General features: G+C 41.1%; 1 protein-coding gene across 1 annotated transcript in view; it reads left to right on the top strand.

The window, feature by feature from the left end:
• The first annotated feature begins 11813 nt into the window (after positions 1-11813).
• LOC119329745 (DNA (cytosine-5)-methyltransferase 1-like) overlaps positions 11814-24916 on the top strand; it is a 17836-nt gene continuing 4733 nt past the window's right edge. Inside the window, exons 1-2 of the mRNA XM_037602819.1 lie at positions 11814-12037; positions 12327-12444. Of these exons, the coding sequence (XP_037458716.1) occupies positions 11814-12037; positions 12327-12444 (342 nt within the window). The remainder of the gene's footprint in view (positions 12038-12326; positions 12445-24916) is intronic.

Raw genomic sequence — 24916 nt, 5'->3', positions numbered from 1 at the left:
GGTGGCGAGATTGGATGTGGGGAGAAGGGGGCGGCGACGATGGAGTGGGAGGGGATAGGGTTTTGGGGGGGGGTGGTTTCTTTTTTTCTCTTTTTTTCTTTAGATAAATGGGATGGATGGATGGATGACATGTCATCGATCCATGGCACAAACATTTCAACCAATGAGAACAAAGCTTATGTAATTGTGTTCTTCTATTTGTTTCTCTTGTATTTTTTGCACAAGGGTGCATTCTGGAATGGCATAATTTGTTCAAATATATCATACTTTTCACAAGGGTGCATCCTGGAATGACAAACAATGTTGCCTAAGAAAGTTTTCATTTTTTGGACAAAAAAATCATTTTCCATTTTTTGAGTGTCCAAAATGAGTTTTTTTGTGAAGGACCTACATAATATTTGTTGCAAAATGGGATCAAATCAATTTTCTAAAATATTAGGCCATATTTAATGTACAATTGACCAAAAGGTTGGGTGTCAAAAGATTTTATCCACCTCTCGTGAAAAAGACAAATTTCCGCCGATTCAGGAGGAAGCGGGTCAAATTTGAACTACAGCTACCTTATAGTTTGCTTTTTATTTTTCCCAAAAATCATTTCTAGGTACATAAGCATCTATTTAATTAGAGAAACACCAAAAGTTTCCAAGATTCAACCACTAGCGAGGAACGGTCATGCCCGCCGTTTTGACCGCATTTTGAAATGGGCATGAAAAAATAAAAAAATAAAAAAATGGAAAACCTTCGCATTGTGTCATTATACATGGCCAAGATACCAGGAAAAATAATAAACTTGTAATACGGTAATTATTTTAAAAAAGTGATCTCAGAAACAAGCTATCACATGTGAAAATGAATGGCTTTCAAGTAAAATGATCAATGTTATGGTAGTATTCATGGCATAGTTTGTTAAAATGATCTCATATTGTGCATAAAGGTGCATCTTGGAATGGCAAACAATGTTGCCTAAGGAAGTTTTCATTTTATTTGTACGAAAAAATCATTTTCCATTTTTTGAGTGCCAAAAATGAGTTTTTTATGAAGGACCTATCATATATTTGTTGCAAAATTGGACCAAATCATTTTTTAAAGTATTAGGACATATTTAATGTATAATTGACCAAATGGTTGGGTGTCAGAAGCTTTGATCCACCTCTCGTGAAAAAGACAAATTTCTGTCGATTCAGTAGGAAGCGGGTCAAATTTGAACTGCAGCTGCCTCATTGTTTTCTCATGATTTTTTCCAAAAATTATTTCTAGGTACAAAAGTATCTATTTCATTAGAGAAACACCAAAAGTTTTCCAAGATTCAACCACTAGCTAGGAACGGTCATGCCCGCTGTTTTGACCACATTTTGAAACGAGTATGAAAAATAAAAATAAAATAAAATAATTGGAAAACCTTCGCATTATGTCATTATATGTGGCCAAGATACCAGGAAAATAATAAACTTGTAATACGGTAATTATTTTAAAAAAGTGTTCTCAGAAATGAGCTATCACGTGTGAAGATCAATGGCTTTCAAGCCAAATGATCAATGTTCTGGTAGCATTCATGACATAGTTTGTTAAAATGATCTCATATTGTGCACAAGGGTGCATCTTGGAATGGCAAACAATGTTGCCTAAGGAAGTTTTTATTTTATTGGGACGAAAAAAATCATTTTCCAGTTTTCGAGTGCCAAAATGATTTTTTATGAAGGACTTACCATATATTTGTTGCAAAATTGGACCAAATCATTTTTCTAAAGTATTAGGACATATTAAATGTACAATTGACCAAATGGTCGGGTGTCAGAAACTTTGATCCACCTCTTGTGAAAAAGACAAATTTCTGTCGATTTAGAAGGAAGCGGGTCAAATTTGAAGTGCAGCTGCCTCATAGTTTGCTCATGATTTTTTCCAAAAATTATTTCTAGGTACAAAAGTATCTATTTCATTAGAGAAACACCAAAAGTTTCCAAGATTCAACCACTAGCGAGGAACGGTCATGCCCGCCGTTTTGACCGCATTTTGAAACGGGCATGAAAAATTAAAAAAAAATTGGAAAACCTTCGCATTGTGTCATTATACGTGGCCAAGATACCAGGAAAAATAATAAACTTGTAATCCGGTAATTATTTTTAAAAAGTGTTCTCAGAAATGAGCTATCATGTGTGAAGGTTTATGGCTTTCAAGACAAAATGATCAATCTTATGGCCACATTCATGAAAGAGTTTGTTCAAATGATCTCATATCGTGCACAAGGGTGAATCTTGGAATGGCAAACAATGTTGCCTAAGTAAGTTTTCATTTTCTTTGGATGAAAAATACATTTTCCATTTTCAGAGTGCCCAGAATGAGTTTTTTTGTGAAGGACCTATCATATATTTGTTGCAAAATTGTACCAAATCATTTTTCTAAAATATTAGGCTATATTTAATGCAGAATTGACCAAATGGTTAGGTGTCAAAAGTTTTGATCCACCTCTCATGAAAAAGACAAATTTCCTCCAATTTAGTAGGAAACGGGTCAAATTTGAACTGCAGGTACCTTATAGTTTGCTCTTTATTTTTTTCTAAAAATCATTTATAGTTACATAAGTATATATTTAATCAGAAATACATGGTTTGGTGGCGATACGTCGAGGTTTGGACGGTGGCCGAGGGCCCCAACTCCAGAGCGTGTAAACTCGCATGCCCGCCGCGTGGTCGCCGCGTGACCGTGGCGTTGCCATGCGTTCTGGGCGGCCTAGACATGTCTAGTGGGTTGGGAACTCCCCAGGTAGGTGCCAGGGAGAAAATTACAACCAAAGAATCTCACGAGGAGACCGAACTATGCTCAAACATGAATTAGCAGCCAAGTGTTTGATTAGCGGTACGGGAAATGCACATGGATAATGTGCCTGAGTTTTGGCTGAGGATGATCATCTACTAGGGAGACTGTCTTGGCAATTTTTCAGCTCAACTGGAGGAGCCTAGATGGCACTTGATTTGCAAAGTACCACATCGGGCAGAAATATGGATGTTGAAGCTGGGCTCAAATGAGTACATGGATGAGCTGAAATTTTGTGGAGTATGGTCATTTGGGCATAAGAAAGCACTGTAATTTTTTATACCATTTGGATAATCCTAGCTTGTACTTCATTCACAAAGCTTCTCTCAGGATAGAAACTTTGGAAATTTGCCGAGGAAGATTTAGTAGGCAAATGGAGCTGAATATTGGAATGTGGCAATGATTTGGATATGGAAGATGGCACAAAAAGTTTGAGGGCAATAGGAGGTGTCTAGATAGCACTTGCTTTGCAATGTGCCAATCTGGACAGAAAATAGAATTTGAAGCTGGGCTTACATAGATGATTTGATTGTGCTGAAATTTGCTGTAGGATAATAAGTTTGGCATATGAAGGAACTGTAAAAATTTCATACCATTTGAATAAATAAAAATGGTACTTCCTTCAAAATGTTCTCCACTGAACTTAAATTTGGGAAACATATTGAGGGAGATTGGTTAAATAAAATGAGCTAAAATTTGCTGTATGGAGTTTCTATGGTCAGGGTAATAGAACTGTAGAAAATAGCCTGGGAAATAGTGTTTTTGGGCATAAAACAGTAGACTTGTGGTTTCTGCAAACCTAGCCTTCAATGTCGATGTTTTTTGCAATTCACTCGCCTAGACAAGATAGGTGCGCACGTGCCAGCCTAGCCTCAGCCTCAGCCCTCAGGTGGTGCCATAGTCTCTAGTAATCATGCAAAAAGAAAAGTTGGAATGTGAAATATTGTGTTGTACTATGAGTGAAGGAATTTCATGCGTTGGATGCAGAAGTAATGGATGGTCGGGATTTGATTTAGGGGAGGAAGGGTTGCCTTTTTGTTTCCTGCCAAAGAAAATAAAATAAAATAAAATAAAATATGAGACTCTCTCGATCCCCTTTCTCCACCCCACGGTCGTGCTACTGCGGCGCCCGCATCTTTGTCCCAGAGTGATGGAGAGGAGGTTCGGGGTCACGTTGCCGTGGCCTTTCGGGGCCAAGGCCGTCTCCCCTGACATTGACATGATGGCGGCCGTCGATGTGTGCCCTGTCTGCATGGACGACTTCCTGCTCCGCGCCGCCGCCAAGGCCAAGCAGCTCCCCTGCAAGCACGTCTTCCACGAGGACTGCATCCTCCCCTGGCTCCACATCCGCAGCTCCTACCCTGTCTGTCGCCATGAGATCGAGGTGCCCACTGATGACCCAGCTGAGTCTCCTGGTGCTGGTGCTGGTGGTGGCCCTTGGCCTAGGGTCATGGAGAGGAGGTTCAGGATCTCGCTGGCATGGGCTTTTTCTGGCGCCCAGCAGGCGGAGAGCAGCGACCACAACAACAATGATGTCGACTAATGCACCGTCCCTTATTTCATCATTATTACTTACGGTTACTTCCGTGTAAGACGTACTCCCTCCGTTCTGATTTACTCGTCGTGGTTTTAGTTCAAATTTGAACTAAAACCACGACAAGTAAATCGGAACGGAGGGAGTACGTAGGGTGATCTCAATTTAGGTTTGGTTTTAGTATTTACCTTTCAATGAGTTGATTGTTTGGTCAAAGCTGGCGTGCATGTTCTATATATTCAGCTAGACAGAGCTGTATGCATGGAAAGGGTTGTTCAAAATATAATTAGGGCTGGGCTGCTGTCAGTAGTTACACATTTACGTACACTGCATCTATGATAGGTGTACGGGATTCCTATTCGATGTGAAACAAAGGAAAATATATCCAGCAGTTTTGTTTGGTCTTGTCGTGTGCTAGGGTTTATACTAGCAGCCTGGACACAAACAAGTATCTATGCATTCAGCAGTAAAACTTATTTTAGAGGACTATTCCCAATTTTTGGTTTGCACTTTGCGGTCTTGTGTCCTAGCTAGCTGGATTAATTCTCTTGTAAGTTTCTTTAGTTCGTTCCCTCACTAGGGTCATGCTGTTCGGAACCTTTCATGGTGAAAGTGTAGGTTAGTTGTGCTGCTCGCCCCAGCGTTTGCTCTGTATCGGTGTTGGTGCTTTGAAATACAAAGCGGGGTGAAACCCTTTTTCGGTAAAGTGTAGGTTAGAATGTGAATCCTATTCCTTTTTTGGCTGGCACGGAGGTAGGAAGGTATATGACCATGAAGGAGAAGCTGTGAACTTAACCAATTCGGTACTATAAAATGTGCACAGCATCATCCCCAGTAGTTTCACCTCCTCGCAGGCCTTTTTAACTTGCGGTTATGCTCTGCGCTTTGCTACCTGTTGTTTGGCTGGTGCACATTGCCCCTGCTATATCTGCATTCATTTTCCCTGCTGCTGCGATGGAGTCGTTATAATGTGAGATGTAGTAGGCCTGTATCTTCCCGAAACAACCGTGAAGCGCTTTGCCATCTATTGTTTATATATTGACGATGGCGCACATTGGGTTGCAACATTGATTTATACCTGTGCATTGCATCCCGAACACTAGTAATTGATCAAATTGAAGTGAACCTGATGAGTGGTTTGCTGTTGTGTGTGTTTGTATCAGGCTGCTGTGTGTGTTAGGAAGAAAGCAATATTATGTGTGTTTCATAGATGATTTCAGTAAATTTACATGGATTTATCTTATCAAACACAAGTCCGAGGTGTTTCAAAAGTTTCATGATTTTCAGAAACTTGTAGAGCGACAATTTGATCGCAAAATTTTTGCTCTCCAAACAGATTGGGGAGGGGAGTATGTTAAACTCAACTCCTTTTTTACCAAAATAGGTATATCTCACCATGTCTCCTGCCCTCATGCGCACCAACAGAATGGTTCAGCTGAGAGGAAACATCGTCATATTGTTGAAGTAGGTTTGTCTCTTCTTGCTCAAGCTTCTATGCCCCTGAAGTTTTGGGATGAAGCTTTCATTGCCGCAACCTACTTGATAAATCGGATGCCTAGCAAAGTGATCAACTTTGAAACACCTCTTGAACGACTTTTCCATGAAAAACCCAACTATTCTATCTTGAGAATTTTTGGGTGTGCCTGCTGGCCCAACCTCCGACCTTACAACAATCACAAGCTTCAATTTCGCTCCAAGCAGTGTGCTTTCCTCAGGTATAGCAACCTTCACAAAGGCTTCAAATGCCTTGATATTTCCACCGGGCGTGTTTATATTTCAAGGGATGTTATGTTTAATGAAAACGTTTTTCCTTTCTCTACACTCCATCCTAATGCCGGTGCTCGTCTTCGTGATGAGATCCTTTTGCTTTCACCAGATTTATTAAATCCTACTGATCAAGGGGGTGAACATATTGCTAATGATCATTTGTTTAATAATCCTAATCCTAACGGAGACAGTAGTGAAAAAAAACAGCACTCCAAATCGTCATGATTTTATGCAGCAGCAGGAGCAACAGGAAACGCCTGGTGCGGAACACGAAGCAGATTCGCCTGCACTTGCGGGCGCTGATCCCGCGAGATTTGGTGGCAGGGGGCCAACTGACGCGCCTGCGGATCCCCAGGAAGATCTCCTGGCGCCCCCTGGCCCCGGTCTGGCGGAACTGGTGGTGATTGGTCGGGCGGACCCGACCTGCCCTCGCCTCCGTCTGGCGCGCGCCACGCGTCAGGCTCCCGCACGGGCGGCCGTCGACGTGTGCGCCGTCTGCATGGACGACTTGCTGCTCGGCGCCGTCGCCAAGGCCAAGCAGCTCCCCTGCAAGCACGTCTTCCACGAGGACTGCATCCTCCCCTGGCTCCACATCCGCAGCTCCTGCCCTGTCTGTCGCCATGAGATTGAGGTGCCTACTACTGATGACCCCGAGTCTCCTCCTGGTGGTGGCCTGCTTCGCCTAGGGTCATGGAGAGGAGGTTCGGGGTTACGTTGCCGTGGCCTTTCGGGGCCGATTTTGGCGCGCAGCAGGCGGAGAGCAACGACCAGGACCAGGACGCTGCTGGTTCACCATCTGGTGACTACAACAACGATGCCAATGCCAATGCCAATGCGAGCGGCCGCTCGTATGATGATGATCTCGACTGAGGCGCTTGCAAGGAAGAGGGGAAAAGGAGGTAATTTATTACATATTTATTTCTCTATCTTGCAATACATTGATGAGCTGTAGAGTGGTGATTCTTGACTTGGAGCTGAGTGTAGAAAAATGTTCGCTTATTTAAGCGATCAGCCTGCAGCTGAGGTTTTCATTTATTTGTCTTGGTTAGCCAATGCCACGTGTATGTACAAGTAAAACGGCCAGAGAGAGGCGGTTTTAGTTCGCCCCTGTATGGTTTTCCATTGTTGTTCAAATGTTCAATATCTCAATGTAGGTTTTACTCCATCCGTTCCTAAATATTTGTCTTTTTAGATATTTTAAATAGACTACCACATACGGATGTATATAGACATATTTTATAGTGTAGATTCATTCATTTTGCTCTGTATGTATTCATTGTTGTATAGGCTTGTTTGAAAGGAAAGGGTTGCGCTCATGGAACAAGATTTGTCAGTAGTTACACACTTGCACTGCATCTAATGGTAGTTGTATGGAATGCTATATTTCCTAGTTGACTATTTTATAGTTTTGATGTAGAACAAAGAAAAATACCAACCTGTTATATCTGGTCTTGCGGCACAATAGGGTTTTTACATCCCGAACACAAATAAGTGCCATCTATGCATTTAACTGAATTTGAATTTTACATCCTGGACACGGTAGGGCTTTTACATCTTGGACACAAACAAGTGTCATCTATGCATTTAACTAAATTTGATTTTTAAATCCTGGACACAAAGAAGTGCCATCTACGCATTCAAGTGAATTAGGATAATATCTGTTTTTCTGGAATAAGAAGTTTGGGCGAAGTTGAATGAGATTGTCGAGAGATGGGTATATGTTGACTGTCGTCAGTTTTTAGTTTACGCTTTGCTGTGTTGTGTCCTAGCTTGATTTATTCTCTTGTTAATTTCTTTCAATCCATTCCCTTACTAGAGCCAGGCTGTTTGGAACTGTTTATAATGAAAGTATAGTTTAGAATGTAAATCCTGTTTTTTTTTTCTTTTTGGAACTTTTGATGTGACTATGAAGGAGAAGTGACATGACACCTATATAGTATAGCATCATATCCAGCGGTTTCACCTCCTCACAGGCCAACGTATTTTCCATGTTGTGATGGAGGCCTTTTTAACACGCTCTGCGCTTTGCCACCACCTGTTGTTTGTTTGCTGCACATTGCCCCTGCTATACTTGCATTCATTTTTGCCTGCTGCCATGAAATCATTTTAATGTGAGATGTAGTAGGCATGTAGCTCCCTAAAACAAGCGTGTTGTGATTTGCCATGCATCTGTTGTTTGTTTATATATTGGCGAGGGCGCATATATATTGGGTTGCAACATTCATATTATATATGTGCATTGCATCCCAAGCACCTGTTGTTTGTCTGGTGCACATTCCCTGCTGCGCTGGAGTCATTTTAATGTGAGATGCTGTAGGCATGTAGCTCCCTTGTTAAATAAACCGTGTTGTGATTTGCCATCTGTTGTTTGTTTATATATCGATATATCGATGAGCGTGCACGTTGGGTTGTAACATTGATTTATATCTGTGCATTGCATCCCAAACACTAGTAATTGATCAAACTGCAGTGAACCCGATGAGTGGTTTGCTGCTCTATGTGTGTATCAGGCAGGGGCAACGGACTGGCTGGAAGAAGGGAAGAGAATCTGAATGCAAGGAAAGAAGATAAGAAGAAGGAAGACTTATGTTGTTGTTGTTGATCTGAATTGAATTGGAAGCTTTTTTCGGGTGATGAATAGTGGCGCCGTCCGTCTATTGGTCTCCGTCCCCTCGTCTCCCCTCCCCTCTTTGCCTGTCATGGTTGTAGAAAGAGAGAGAGAAAAAAGTAGAGATATTCTTTTGTTGCCTGGTCTGGTCTAGTTGGTGGGTTGACTTGACTTGAAATACCTTCTTGTGGGAAGGAAGAAGCTCCCTCCTTCCTAACTTGTCTGTGTTAGTAGAATTCGGTCGATCCTCCTTTCTCTCTTGTGGGATGGGAAAGAAAGAATAAAGGGAACCCTAGCGATGCGATCCGATCCTCATATATATATACATAATGTGTTATACATGAATCAGTGGAGTATGTGTAAATGGATGGTGTCTGGAATTGATGATACTAGTACTAGTATTTTGATGCTTTGTTTTCCCTAGATAGCTAGCTAAGTAATCCATGAGAAATTTTCATGATATAATCATCTAAGTAGTATTGCTCATCCATTAGAGAGAGAGGATTCCAAGAAACTCAACACCTGCAAGCTGCTTAATCTTTGTGCTTAACATCCTGGACTACATACGGAGCAAAATGAATGAATCTACTTCTAAAATGCATCTATATACATCCGTATGTGGTTCATAGTTAAATCTCTACAAAGACTTATATTTAGGAACGGAGGAAGTATTACTTAACAAAAGCATGATTAACATACTTAATAAATACATCAACCCTAGAAAGCATAACAAATAATCCTTCGAGGCCCGCATTGCAATCAAAGAACAAATAATCCCAATAAGCACATGTAGTTCGAGCGGCCCTTCTTGCCCCTGTATCCACATGTATCCCAGTAACCGTTATGTATTAAGAAAATGGTTATCATTTATTCGATAATTTCTTGTCATGTACCAAAAATTGGTCCAAGTGTATCTAAAAACTATCATTGTGTATTTTTATAAATATTGCATCAACACTTTGAGATACACGCGACAATTTTTTTTAATAGTTTTCAAATATATGGTGAACAAATTTCAATGCATGATGATTTGTTTTAAATAGTTTACGACCATTTTCTATTTTTTAAAATACATGATGTACATTTTTTTGCAACACATGAACCTTTTTAAAAATAAAAGATGAATAACTACTTTCAAATACATGAATTTTTTTTTTACTTGCAAGTCATTTTTTATTGAAGCAGTAAAATATTTTTTAATAAATATATTCTTTAGTACAATTATAAAATTAAATAAAAACGAAAGCCTAAAACTTAAAACATGAGGGACGTTTGAGCGACGTGAGGGACGCATTTATGGGCCAACAGGCGATCCGGCAGTTATAGCAGCGCCCCGGGACGTCCCCGCGCGGTTTGCGCAGGCCCATTGCCGGGCGGGCGGCCCATTTTGTTTTTCGTTATTTCTGTTTATTTTCATTTTTAAAAATGTTAAGGAATTCAAATGAGTTCCTAATTTCAAAATTCTTCATAAATTTTGAGAAGTGTTTGTTGATCCAAAAAGTGTTCGTTAATTCAAAATTGGTCATGAATTCAAAAAAAAATATCATGGATTTCCAAATATGTTTGTCGATTCGAAAAATGGTTGTCGATTCGGAAAGATGATCATGAATTCAAAAAATGGTCATGAATTTCGAAAATTGTTTGTTGATTCAAAAAATGATTGTGAATTTCGAAAAAATTTACTCGCTCCGATCCTAATTATTTGACACAACCTATATACAACATTGTATAGAGGCTGCGTCAATTAATTTGGATCAGAGGGAGTAGTGAATTGAAACTATGTTTGTGAATTCCAAAAATATGTTCCCAGATTTCATAAAATTTCATCAAAAAAAATCACAGATCTAAAAACAATGTTCGCAAATTTCAAAAATATTACTCCAAAATTACAAAAAATACTCACCATTTCAAAACAAATGTCCACGAATTTGAAAAAATAATCATAAATTCAAAATATCTTTGTGAATTTCAAAACCTTTTTCCTTTTCAAAAACAATATTCTCAGATTTCAAAAATTATTCACAATTGAATAAATGTTCTCAGATTTCAAAAAATGTTCACAAAATTGAATAAATGTTCTTGGGTTTATTTTTTGAAATTTTCATGAATTTTAAAAAGAAATAAAGAACAAAATATAAAATAAAAAGGAAAAAACTGAAGAAATCCACTAGTAAAAACACAAAATAGGAAAAAAAGAAAAGTGAAATACGAAATTCAACAACTCTGTCGGTTCCATGATTTCAACGAGAAAATCCTACACTAGAAGCAAAGTAAAAGAAAAATTGGCGCATAGCTGAAAATCAGACTATTGTACCACGGCATAAATGCCCCCCAAAAAGTCTCTACTTGACCCCTACCCCTGTTAATCCGATTTTGGCCCGCGCCAAGACCAGTGGGACCCATGACCTTGCCGACTCAGCATTTCCGGTCTCGCCCCACTCCACATCATCCATCCCTGTTTGGGAACAACCTCAAGGGCTCTAACGACCGGGATTTGGAGGTGGAAGTTCCGATAGGTCGTATGAAAACGAGGTTTATTTCAGACTTCACTCGGTAAATGAAAATCAATCACGTATATATACCTTGGAAAACGGGAAATTAACCACGTGTGTACACTGAAAAAAAAAAGAAAATCAATGAATCAATCACGTATTCCAAATCTGATGGTAATCATGGAAGCACGGTGCACATTCCAAATCTGATTTACTATATAGTATATATTGTAATTGAAATATATGATGGCATGGAGACGTAATAAGCAATTTAAGGAAGGAAACTGGAATATACTTATCACGTAAGTAAGTAAAGTATACGATTGGAAGGAAACAATCAATCAAAATCAAAATTAAAATGGAAGGAAACTATCAATCAGCATACAGCTCCAACGTTCACCTCCTGCATGCTCCGGTTCCGATGGCCAGCCAAAACTGATCGTCCGCAAAATCATCATCATCAAAATTCAAACGATCTCCCCCGCAATCTCCTCCTTTTAAAACCCCCCAAAATCCTCACCTGCACCCGCACACACTCAGATCCATCTTCCAAACCATCTCCACGAACCCAGTGAGCTGCGAGCTGGAAGTTGAAGTAGCCATGGACATGGAGAGCCTACCGTCGGCCGCCGCCCTCGCCACGGAACAACCGCTGACGCTGAGGGCCTCCACACGCAACCGCAAGCGCACACCTGTCGTCAAGTCTCCGGTGAAGAGGAAGAGATCCAAGGCGCCGGCGCAGCCCGCGCCCAAGGCTGCCACCGACAGCGACTCTGACTCTGTGTTCGTCGGGGAGTCATTCCTCGCCGAGGAGGCGCACAGCAGGTGGCCCAATCGATACAAGCGCCAACGCGGCCCAAACCTGTCACGGACCCAAGTACCTCTACCTAACGCACACCAGCACTTAACCACCCAATTCCCAGGTGGCTGGGTCGAACTTGTGGCTGGGCCGCTTCTTCCTCCTGGGCCGGCCTTCTCCAGGGTTGTGGGCTGTAGAGGTACTTGGGTCCGTGACAAAACCCAAGGAGGGGGTAACTCATGCGTCCTATATCTTCATCTATATATGTGTCACTTCATTCTATATATGCATGTGCTCAAGACGACATTAATGTAGTTGGAGCAGGAAAGCGGCCGCCACCGACGATGAGGAGGTCAAGCTGGCCAAGTCGCACTACCGATCAGCCAAGGTCGACGACACCATCTACAACATTGGCGACGACGTCTATGTAACGGTACGATATACGATATATAACACAGTAATTAACATCCCTAGCTCTCTTCACCTCTAGTTTTTTTTTTTTGAGGGATTCTTCACCTCTAGTCTAGGTCTCATCTCTGAATACATGCATGTTAGCTTCCTTCCGATCAGATTAGTCTTGCTATATACCTAGTTTGTTTGTTCGTCTATCGTAGCAGCACTGCAACAGCAGAGTAGAAGGTCAGCACTTTTTTTTTACTTCAGTACTGAAGATTGTTACCTTAACTTTAACTAGCAGTGTGTCCCGCACACTTGCGCGGCTAGGCAATGCATATATATGAAGAGTAATCTCTACTCCTAATGGAGCAGTCCGTAAGTCGTTCGTTCGTTCGTTCGCAGCCCCTCCCATCGATCGATCAGGTCAACCCCCAACGATTTTATTCCTTACTTCGGTTGTCCCTCCTCTTTCCTTAGAAGACAGGTAAAATCGGCATGCAATCCCCACTTACCATAGTTTGAGTTAATTCACGGCACATCTTTCCTGCAAAAATTGGAACACAATCTTTTTCTTCCCTTGATGCACCAACGCCTGACAAAAGTAGATGCAAACCCCATACTCATCAATCTTCTGATAGGTGAAATCATATTTTCTCCCTGTACCTGCCCGAACCAGAAATCGCTCCTTGTAATCCTGGAACGGGAAGGGCAACTTTCCTGTACGTACTCCTCCCAGATAGCTCATATTGTAGTATTGGAATGGTTTGAATCCTTCACGGTGGTGGTGCGATTCCCTGGCTGCGCGGGGAGCAGCGACAAGCAGCGATGACCAACGGGCATCAGCAGCGTGAGCACACCCGCGGGACCGGAGGCGGTGCAGTGGGCGTCGCGAGCGGAAGAGCGCCGTGCACGGCGTCCATGATTTGGGCGGACTACGGAAGCGTGCGCCGCCGCAGAATCGGCAATTTGGCGGGCAAACACAATGATCCACTGATGCCAATGAATTTTTTCAGCTGCCGGGTCTGGTGCTCGATCCACTGATTTGGAGAATCCGATTCTGTCCCACAAACATATTGTGGGCACGGATATATTCACGAATGCAGAGCTTTCACGCCAAGAAGTCTGATGTGGAGGGTGGGCGGGAGTTTCGGGCGCATGACGATCCAGTTCGTGGTAGGGTGGTCCGAGGGGTGCATGTGTGCACTCGCCTGGTTAGGAGGATGTAGGCGACAAGAAGTGCACCGTCGACGTTGTTGCGTGCATCGTGGCGGGGACGCCCGTGTGGTGGCTGTGCGTTTGCTGCTCGAGCTGGGTGCTGGTGTGGAGGTCCCCGACAGGAACGGACGCCGCCGGAGCTGCTACGGGCGGGGAGATGCTAGCGGCGTGCTGTTGGAGCTGGGAGGAGACGCGGAGGCCCCGGACCCGATACTCTGTGCAGCGTGCTTAGATGGTTGTGCATGATGGGGAGGCGGAAGGACCGGCGCCTGCCGGCCAGGGCAGCTTCGTGCCGCGGGCTCGGGTGCGATCTCTTCCTCAATCCTTTCCCCGGTGAGCTTTCATTGCTTCTTAGTTTTGGTTGTGCGTGGCTGAGATTTCTGGAACTCCAATCAGATTAATTTCAAATTTATTGCGTTGCTTGCAGCATGACAAGGTCTGCATGGAACTCGATTAGTATGAAATTTGAACATTTGTAGGTTGTTGTGATATATAGTTGCACGTTAATGATTTTTTGGTTGTTAGAAACTTGGAATCGGACCGCCCTGAATGAGTACATGCAGTTTGAATCACCACCCCGAGTTGAACATAGTGATTTAGGATATGTTGCCTGATTTATGTGTTGGTGGCTTTGGGTAGGCTGGTTTGAATCTGAATTCAATAGCTGATGAAGGTAAATCCTTGAACAAAACGTGAAGGAGTTTATGAGACAGTATATATTTTTCATTCAACACCCACTTCCAACATTGTAAGAGTAAAGCTAGAAATCTTGATAGGAATGTTTAGACATTGACGTTTTCCCTGATATGTCAATGCCCGCATGCCTCTCTAAAAAATACTCTTCTCAGATTACTTGTTTGTGTTTTGTTCCCTCGCTACTGAGGAACGTGATGACAGAAAAACGACGGATGGGGGTGAGGCAATAGTGGAAGAAGACACGAGGAGCAAAGCAGATAGAAAATAAATGAAGAACCATGCCTATCATTTTATGATTGTGTTAACATACCTTCTGTTTACGTATATTTGTTCATGTTTATTTCTTGATATATTATGATAATTTTTTATAAGTATCACTATCTACTTCCTCCAGGTGATAGAGGAAGAGGAAGAAGCAATTTGTAGGTGCATACTATTATAGCATGAATTGGTTCTTTGGCAAAATGTTCATGGATCAGAATAGGTGGGGGTTATTTAGTTCAGTTTAGAGAGCATTTTTCATTGCCATATTTTTTGTCACCTTTGGTTTTCTATATTGGGCCTCATCTATGAATATTTTTGATTATGTTGTTTCCCATGGTTTTCCTATATGTAACACAGTAACAGTATGTCAGGTTTTACAAGGTTGATCATTGAACCATGTTCCTCCGATTAATAACAAATGGTTCAAGAGTTGTTTGTACTGTGAACCATTATTAGCGATGGATGTCCTAATAATTAATTATAAGCTGGTTGTTTGCTTGCTTCTTGTGAATACAATAGGCTCGCTGACTTTATTTTTATCGCAGTATGCAAGCTTCTAAGCGCCGGATCAAGGTCCTACTAATTAATTAAGGGGGTCGATTGCTTGCTTTCTTATCTCAGTAATGCAAGCATTACATGGGATTGCCATGTTGTGAATTAAAAGGAATCCAGTTCTTTAGGGCACGGTTTAGTTATTGCTGAACAGAAGGCCATGTAAAGAGTAAATGGCAATGTAGCATAATAGAACAAATACATGGTGTTGTGTGCTGCAGAGTTGCAGTGTATTCCTGCATTTTGAAATATGGAATAGATATGATATGCTAGATATAAAGCTTCAGTTTGGAATTCTGCTGTGTAGTTTGGTGTACTCTCAATATCATTTCAAGTATAGGGTTTTGTGACGAAGGGGGTCAAGCCATCGGGCGGCACAGCGGCGAGCGAGCTTCACTGATTGCAGCGAGACGAGAGAAGAAGAGGAGTACTCGAGGAAGAGAGTGAGCAGTAAGTAAATTCTTATCTGGTCTAGCAATTGTCTTTTTTCCTCCGAAATAGGCAGCCAATCAGTCGCGCCATCGCCACCTTACCACCCGGTGCTGCACAACCCAAGACAGCGCGCCGCCGGTAGACCCGTTGACGAACTAGGAGCATCGCCGCCAGCCGCCACCTCCGAGCAGGGTCGCCATGCGCGGGGAATGTCAGGGCTGCCGCCGCTGACACCACGTGAGCAAGGCCCGATGGTGCACGCCGGCGGCGGCGAGAGGGGGTTAGTATGAGGTGGAGGAACTGGAGGGAGGGAGGGGAGCCTCACTCAAGAATCTCGAGAGTTTAGCATGAACTGTCGATGGAAAAGAATATGCCTTTGGTATTTTCATGCTAGGTTTTGCTCTTATCTGAAGTCCCATGAGTACTTTCTTTTGATAAATTTGAACATGTAATTTTGCATTGCGATTTCTTAGCACATTCCTAACAAAAGGTGACATTAAGCAGTTCGAAGATGGCTGTGAGAGGCACCACACCCTATACAAAATATTCTTGTTATTTTCCCCTTTCGCCTTAGGGTTGTAACTCTCTTGTAAATTCCTAATTTTGAATCTTTGAAAAATAGGATGGCCCTCTTATCTTCTGTATTGACTTATATACTTACATTCTTCATACCAGATAAGAGGGCCATTCTATTTTTCTCGGTGAAGCAACAAAGATGTTTATTTGTGATATTTTTCCATGTAGTGTCCTACTATACCACCCAAGATAGATGTCGTGAATTTGTTTTGTTTACATAAAGTATTTTTTAATTTTCTTAATTTGTAGCATAGAGATGTTAATCTAAGTGTATAGTGAAGGAAGTAAAGGGGGAAATGCATGTACAATGCTCACAAGTTCAGATGCATACTCCTTTAAAACTTCATATATATTTTTAAAAACTTCTTTATGATCGTGTTCCCATCGGACGTCTGCTACCTTCGCCGCCACCCTTGCGCCGGACCTTGCCCTCTACCGTCAGACTACACGCTGCACCTACGCAGCAAAAAGTGTTGGGCAGCCATCAATGCTCCTTTTGTGAGGAATATTAACAATAATGACACGCAATAATCTTCAGCCATCAATGCCTATCACTTTCGGATGACACGGTTATTTAAGTCGGTCGACTCGCTACTCGCACGACAAGGTGGAACTAAACCTCCTACCGCGCCAGGCCAACATGGGTGTTAATCTTCACTGCAAATCACTGTTCAAGATATCTTCCGATATTCCGATAAATCGGCCGATTTATCGCTTACCATTGTCTGGCTGATAAGATAAATCGACCGATAAATCAGCCGATATGGCGATAAATCGGCCGATATGCCGATAAACTGGCCGATTTACCCCTTATCGATCATGGGTCGACCGATAAGTTCCCGATAAGTGATATCCTCAACATTGCTGCAAATCTAAACAACCCCGTCGGCGCAACATGGACTGTGGGTTCGGATCGTAATCATATACACTAGAATTGACATGCAAATCCAAAATGATCGACGTGCATGTGTTTGCATGTATTTGATGTTTGAAAAAATAGGATTTGTGATTGCAAATGAAAATTTAAGGCACGAGAGGACACTATCCGTGGATGCACCTGGGTGCGTCTGCAGACGTTTGAGGGGCCAAATTTGTTCATTGTGTCAGTAGATGCTCTGAAATCATGAAGAAAAGTAACAAAGAGCAACAAACACCAAGTGGAAATTCTTGGAACACTGTCCATACGCGCATCTTTGAGAGACTTATAAGCTTGCACATTGTTTTGAGATTGACGAAGTCGCTACAGACACCTTCATTGACTACGGGAGCGTCTTCTCCTACTGAACGCACATCACTAGAAGGCCTGAAATAAATCTAAAAAATACAAGCACGAGTGTCAAGTCTAGGATTTGAACACTGGTGGGCTAAAATACCATTATCCTCCTAACCATACAACTATAAGTCATTGTCCTCTTAACCATCCAACCACGCATTCTTTCGCTCATACGAATATGTATTGGACCATATGGATGCATGGCATCACACTAACTGAGTAACGTATAATAGCAATACCACTAATTGTGAGATAGGTGAACAAATGGAGAAATGTCTAGATTTAACCCATGTATATTTAATTTAAGTTTTCATAAAATCTATTTTAAATGATGTTTAAAAAGAATTATACCGGTGTCTAACTATCTATGATGCACGAGTCACAAAAGCACATAAATTAGAACAAAATGTGCAATAAAAAATCCAATGTTTTGTATCAATATACAAAGTGTAATAAATTTGTCAATAAAATAATACCTTTATTCTTTCGCGGAGTGTCCATCACGGTGCTATGATCTATGATATTGCATGTTCATATAAAAAATATTTGTCAAAATCATATACTTAAGAACATGTATGGTAGTACATCTAAAATCTAGCCGCACAAATGCATGGGCCGCCCCGCAGTTATGTTTACACATGCTATCTGTAGATTTTTTAAATGCCCGTGGCAACGCACGGGCTTTTTACTAGTGTAGTTTGTAATGTCTAGGTTGATCTATTAAAATAACTTTATGTTGATTAATTTCTTTCTCGGTGGTATATCTCATGTCATCAAAATTGGAATTTATGACACTCTATCACTCTAGAATGTATATTATAGATGTTTTGTGATTCCAACCTTTATCCATGGTGAAAAAACACTATGCACCTTCCTTTGCAAGAGATGCGCTTACTCACAAATATATATCGCCCGTCCATCTTTCTTACCTAGTGTCATTCATATCTTCTACATAAGACATGCATCTATTTTTCAATGCTTCTCAACCTACTACTTTTTGATTATTCTCGATCACCATGGACTTGGTCCGCTAGTGATATGAATGCTTCTGCTCGTGTCCATCATGCTCCTATCAAGCTCTTCCCATATACTGCCAAAAACTATCCATGTTGATGCATCTAATGCACACTTCTTATTTCCAATGCGCAAAAGTGATACATGCACAGAATACACTGAGGCATGTTTGGATGTATTTCCCCTTTCTTTCATTGCTACATATTGCACGCTATTTGATGTTTTTTTGTTGATGTTCCGTTTGTGCTTTGAATTTTGTATACAAATACGTACAACTGCCCATATAAATTTATGTACACCGATATTTATAAGAACATTGTTTTTTTCTAACTCCTTCTTTTCCTTACACCAATTCTCTTTGGTGCATATATATAATTTGTACTATCAATGGATTTTGCTGCGAAATTAAATTTACACTTTATTTGTATTTTCATGGGCATCTTTATTTTCAAAATAAGTCCCGCACAGTATGGTATGAAAATAAAAATGCTAAAATTTTGTTCTTATTACAATACTACTAACGTAAAATAGAGTTAAATCCATAGTGGATTAGATTCCTCCTGGCATATTTATGTATGCATCTAGGACCGTCTGTCTTATTACTATTGTCCACGCCAATTTGATATAGCACCAATATTTACACTTGCTCCATTGAAACATTGTTCTTTATTATCGTGTGTATGTTGATTTGTAGTGACCTATAATTATTACAAATTGACCAGTATGCTGTTTACAACATATTTGCTACAACTTCCTCTTTACGTCACTCTCATATTAGCTATGAACTAATGTGTACAGTTTAACCACTTAGTAAAAAAAACTACATTTTGTACCATGTATATGTGTAATTGATTTATATGCGTTATCTACCCAATAAAAATTGCACTCCAGCTCAAACATCTATTATCAGTTTAAGTAATATATTTTTTAGCATAACTTGGGTCTACATTTTATCATCTTCACAAAAAATAACTGCCTTTAGTCCCACGTATATGCTAGTATTTGGCGTAATTCGGGTAGATTAATTGCACAAATCTGATTGATGGCATCCAGTTAGATGTTGATCATGCATCGAATGCAGACATATCAGGTTGTACCGTCGGATGACTTTGGGTTCGCTTGAGTCCAATTCCATACACATATACATGTGTATATGTTTTCCTTCGTGTGTAGTTTTAGATCTCTTTATAATTAGCATCCACTGCAAAATCTACGATTGAGAATATTCCAATGAAAGAAAAAATTGTTTTGCTGATGTCATCGTGACATCATCACATGCAATGGTCGTACAATCTGGCATTGTTTGCTACACTAGTAGAAAAGAGGGATTTGGTCCAGGCCGGATAAGCCCATTAGTCCCGGTTCAGTCCAGAACCGGGACCAATGGGTGCATTGGACCCGGTTCGTGAGCCCAGGGGGCCGCCCGGGCCACGTGGGCCGTTGGTCCCGGTTGGTGGTACGAACCGGGACCAATGGGCCTCGCTCCTGGCCCACCACCATAGGTCCCGGTTGGAGGCATGAACCGGGACCAGTAGGTCCCCTTTAGTCCCGGTTCATGTCTGCAACCGGGACTAAATGGTTCGTCCTCATTGCGATTCACAGTTTAGTCCCACCTCGCCAACCGAAAGGCGCCCACACTGGTTTATAAGCCCGTCCCTCTCTGCCTTGTTGAGCTCCTCTCAAAATGAAAATAGATGCCCCTATACAGGAAATTTGACCTAAATTCATAAAGAATTTCTCTAAAATTCATAGAAATTGATTATGAATTTAGGTTAAATTTTCTCTATAGGCGCATCTATGTTCATTTTTTTTAGTAAAGTTAATCACAAACTTGAGATTCACACAAATTTCAAAGAATTCAAATTTTAACTATTCTATTTGAAAACTAATGGCACTAACAGAAAGTTTATAATTTTCGGTATCTCTGTGGAGAAAGATTGTACATAGTAAATATAATACACAAAGTGTTTTCAAATTTGAAAACTAATGGCATTAACAAAAAGTTTATAAAGAATTAAAAAATAAAGCAAAAAACAAAAGAAAATAAATAATGCAGAAAACAAAACAAAAAAACTGGAAAAAAATAGCAACAATAAGTATTTTATTGTAAGTAGAAACAAAATAAAATAAATAAAACAACAAAGAAAAAAAAAGGTGCCACCTACTTGGCCCCCACGGCCTGAATACGACTAGAAACCGTACCATGGGCCAAGATTCAGGCCCGCAGGAGGCCAGTAGGCCCACAGGCACACCGCACAGGGTTAGGCCCGAAAGGCTGCATTTGAGAGGAGCTCGAGAGGGAAGGCGCAGCAGCGCTTATAAACCACTCTCGAGCTCCCTCAGCTAGCGAGGTGGGACTAAATTTCAGGGTATAAACCTTTAGTATTGTTGAAACTAAAATTATATAAAATTTATGCAACTAAAATTATCAAAGTATTTTCTGTTCAAAACATTATAAGCAAAAATAAACTTTAATAGCAAAAAGAATTATCATAAATATTTCTTTTGTTACAAACTAGTGATTCACATAAATTTCAAAGAATTCAAATTTAAACAATTCAAACTGGAAAATTAATGGCATTTTGATAATTTGTTACAAACTAGTTTATAATTTTTATTACCTAAAACCAAAAATAATAACTGAAAAACTAGTAAGTATTTTGCTGTAAGTAAAAAAAAACAAAAAACTGGTTTTTTTTAAAAAAAAATGCCGCCTACTGGGCCACCACAGCCTGCATACGACTAGAAACCCGCTAGTTGGGCCAGGATGCAGGCCCACAGTAGGTCCAGTAGGCCCACATGCACAGAGAGTGGATTTAGGCCCGTAAGCCTGCAGTAGAGAGGAGCTCGAAGTGGTCGGCTCGGCAGGGCTTATAAACCACTCCGAGCCCCTCTCGGCTAGCGAGGTGGGACTAAACATCCCAACGCACCGCGGCAGTTCCAGTACACGCCCTTTGGTCCCGGTTCGTGGCACCAACCGGGACCAATGCCCCCCTTTAGTCCCGGCTGGTGGCACCAACCGGGACCAAAGGCCGCCGCTTCCCGCCATTTGGGCTGCCGAAAAGTGGCCTTTGGTGTCGGTTGGTGGCACCAACCGGGACTAAAGGTCGCATTCGTCCCGGTTTCTGTCACGAACCGGAACCAATGCTTCGTCTATATAAGTAGCACTTGTGAAATTTTTCATTCAGTTCGTCTTCCCCGCCCGACGACGCCGCCAGGCTGCCCCTCAATCTGCGCCTCGCCGTCGCCCTGCCTCCGACGCCGTCCCGCGCGGCCCAGACGCCGTCGCCACCCCGTGCCCCCCTGCCTCCTCGCCGCCCGACGCCGTGCCCCTCACCGTCACCGTCGCCGCCCCCTGCCTCCTCATCGCCCGTCGCCGCGCCCCTCACCGTCGCCCCCGTGTCCTGCCTCCTCGTCGATCGCCGCCCCGTTGCGTAATTTCCTAATTTAGATGTGTAGTTAATTTAGATGCGTAATTTAGGATGTATAGTTAATTGAGTTGTTGTAGTTAATTTAGATGCGTAGTTTAGATGTATAGTTAATTGAGTTGTTGTAGTTAATTTAGATGTATAGTTTAGATGCAAAAGTTAGAATTTTTTTCTATTCATACATTTTTTTCTGTTTATATTATTGTTGCATATGCAAAAGTTTGTGTGTTCATATATATGCAAAGAATATGTCAATTTTTTCATAGAATTTTTATGAATTTTTTTGTTGTAATTTTGTTCATAGATTTTTTATGATTTTTTTGTTCATAGAGTTTTCTTTGTCAATTTACATATATGTTCATATTGTGTAGGAATCTGAAAATTATGTATGATCAAAGTCATTTATGTATATGTTCATATTTAGAAGAAAAAGAAGGAGATAAAAAAGGAAAAGAAGAAGAGGAAGAAGGAGAAGAAGAAGAAGAATAAGAAGAAGAGGAGAGGAAGAAGAGGAGAAATAAATAAGAAGATGAAAAAGAAGAAAAAAAAGAGGAGAAGAAGAAGGAATAGAGGAGAAGAATTCTTCTTCTCCTCCTCTATTATTCCTTCTTCTTCTCCTCTTTTTTTCTTCGATCTCCTCCTCTATTCCTTTCTTCTTCTCCTCTTTTTTCTTCTTCTTCCTCTTCTTATTTTTGTTATCGGGTATGTCATTGTCGATATACCCCCCTCCCCGATAACTTTTAGTAAGTACTACTTAGAAAGTGTTTAATGGAATTAGTTAGAACTAGGTAAACTTGTTTATTTTTAGTAAGTACTGCTTTATTCTATTTATAGTAAGTGCTTAGTAGTGGAACTAGTTGATTTAATAAAACTGGTTTATTTTACTATAGAAGTAGTTTATTTTTAGCAAGAAAATTAATAGAACTAGTTTATTTTTTTAGTTAAAGCAATTATTCCCGCATCGACGTGGACGATGCCTACCCCGCATCCTCGTCGTCGAGTCGGCGGAGGACGTCACCTGCTTGACCAGATGGGCCATGTCCGGGACTGGGCTCCGTCGGGGTAGTACTGGGAGGCGCTACCTTCCGGGGGGCGTAGCTTGGTGAGAAGCCAGCCCGTCGTTGACCCGATCCTTGTTTGGTGGCGGTCGCGTGGGCCAGTGACGGTGCCGAGGCTTCCAGACACCGCGGAGGTGGTACGTCACCGTGTCAGTGAGGAGGACCAGCACGTCCGTCGCTACATGGTTGCGTTGGAGGGCAGGTTCGAGAATACCTGACAGATTCTTCAGGGATCTCACTGGAGCTATGATCCTGTGATGGTTCCTTCCCTTTGGGTGTCCACCGCCCGCACCGATACCCGTCGGGCGCTACGGTTCTAGCTGTACTGGCGATATGTATGATAGTATTCGACGTGTATTAGTGATAATATTCGACGATGTACGGACACATGTAGATGATGTATTTTTCTTATAATTGAATGCATCCTAATTTGAATACTACTTTATTTTGCGATTTGATTTTTCTTATTGAATGCTCAAAGTGGAGAGCACTATGCAAGGCATATGCATATGATTAGTTGAATAATAATGATCTAATTTAGTTTCTGTAGTACACATATATATATATATATTTAATTGTACATGTTTAATCTTTGAATTATGAACGTATAGGAAATGTCATCATCGGACGACGGAAGTCTCCCGGGGGAGTGCAACTGGTGCCACGACGATCGAGGTCTGTGCGACAGGCCTCACCTGGACGATGATCGACGCTTCAGCATTAAGCTCGAGGAGACCTTCGAAGTTGAAACGGTACGCAATGAAGACAAGTGTTTTTTTCATAATTAAGCATGACTTCAACTATTTCAACGTGTAATTTTCATCTTTTACAATTCGAGTATAGTTTATCCCATGCCATGCAAGACGCTATGTCTTGGAGAGGATGGATTTTGAAGACCATGAAAATTTTGAAACGAAGAAAATTCACCTAAGGACCCATCATGATGTGGATTTTGAAGTAAAGTTGTATAATGCTGAGAGCGTAACCCATTTTGGTTGCAAAAATTGGGAAGCATTTTGCAAATTATATGGTTTTGATGAGGGTATGCTTGTCACCATGGATCTTGGTGATCCTGAAATCGAGCAAGACAATATGGACATTTGGGTCCTCGTTGATACGCCTCCAGTTCTACCATTATGTGAGTTTCTCAAACATAGTTAATTATTAACTAACTTATATTGTTCATTTCAAAATAGTTGACAGCTTATTTCCATTGACAGCTTATTTTGAAGTATCAAAGAATGTGCAGAAGATGGTAGATAGAACTTACTACACCGATGGCTCTGAGTTAACTTACAAGGAGAAAAATCATCTGGTTGGATTTTGTAATGATCTTGAGAATTACAATATCTACAATCGAACTCCTCAACATTATGGTCAATACGTGCCACTAGTGCACGTGTTGAACTACGGTAACTACTATGGAGATACCCTGGTAAGATTTTTTACTATTACGACATACGTGCATCTTTTGCATACTTCTATATAAAACTAGTACTTCATTGCGCTAACTATGAAGTTATTACTATGTTTTTCAACAGATAATCCCAGAGGATTGTGTGCCTCATCTGATGTATGAGCATGGTCGCCTTGATGTTTTGAACATATATCCAGGTCATCCTACGAATCTCAACTGTCCATACCGGATTTCTAAAATAAGTGGAGACATGCAAATCAGAGAATGGAAAAAATGTATGGACACTTGTAAAGAGGTTCTTGGACGCAAAAGGAAGCACGGCGCAAGAATTGGAGACAGGATGATCTCCATTCTCCATAATGGAGAGTCAGGGTCTATACTGTTTTATGTTATTTTACCTTAAAGAGGGTATTTAGGTCCTACCTAATACTGATGATCATGTGCTAAGAACAATTAAATAGGGTTGGGTTCGATGACTATGAGGATGATGATCGTATGACTTGTTATTAATAACGAGTAGAAGTTCTATCATGATGATTAGTAGGACTTATTATTATGATGATGCATGATGTGAGCATGAAGAG

This window comes from Triticum dicoccoides, chromosome 7A (genome assembly GCF_002162155.2).
Source record: "Triticum dicoccoides isolate Atlit2015 ecotype Zavitan chromosome 7A, WEW_v2.0, whole genome shotgun sequence".
NCBI classification, from domain to species: domain Eukaryota; kingdom Viridiplantae; phylum Streptophyta; class Magnoliopsida; order Poales; family Poaceae; genus Triticum; species Triticum dicoccoides.
This window is presented reverse-complemented; position numbering and strand designations above follow the sequence as displayed.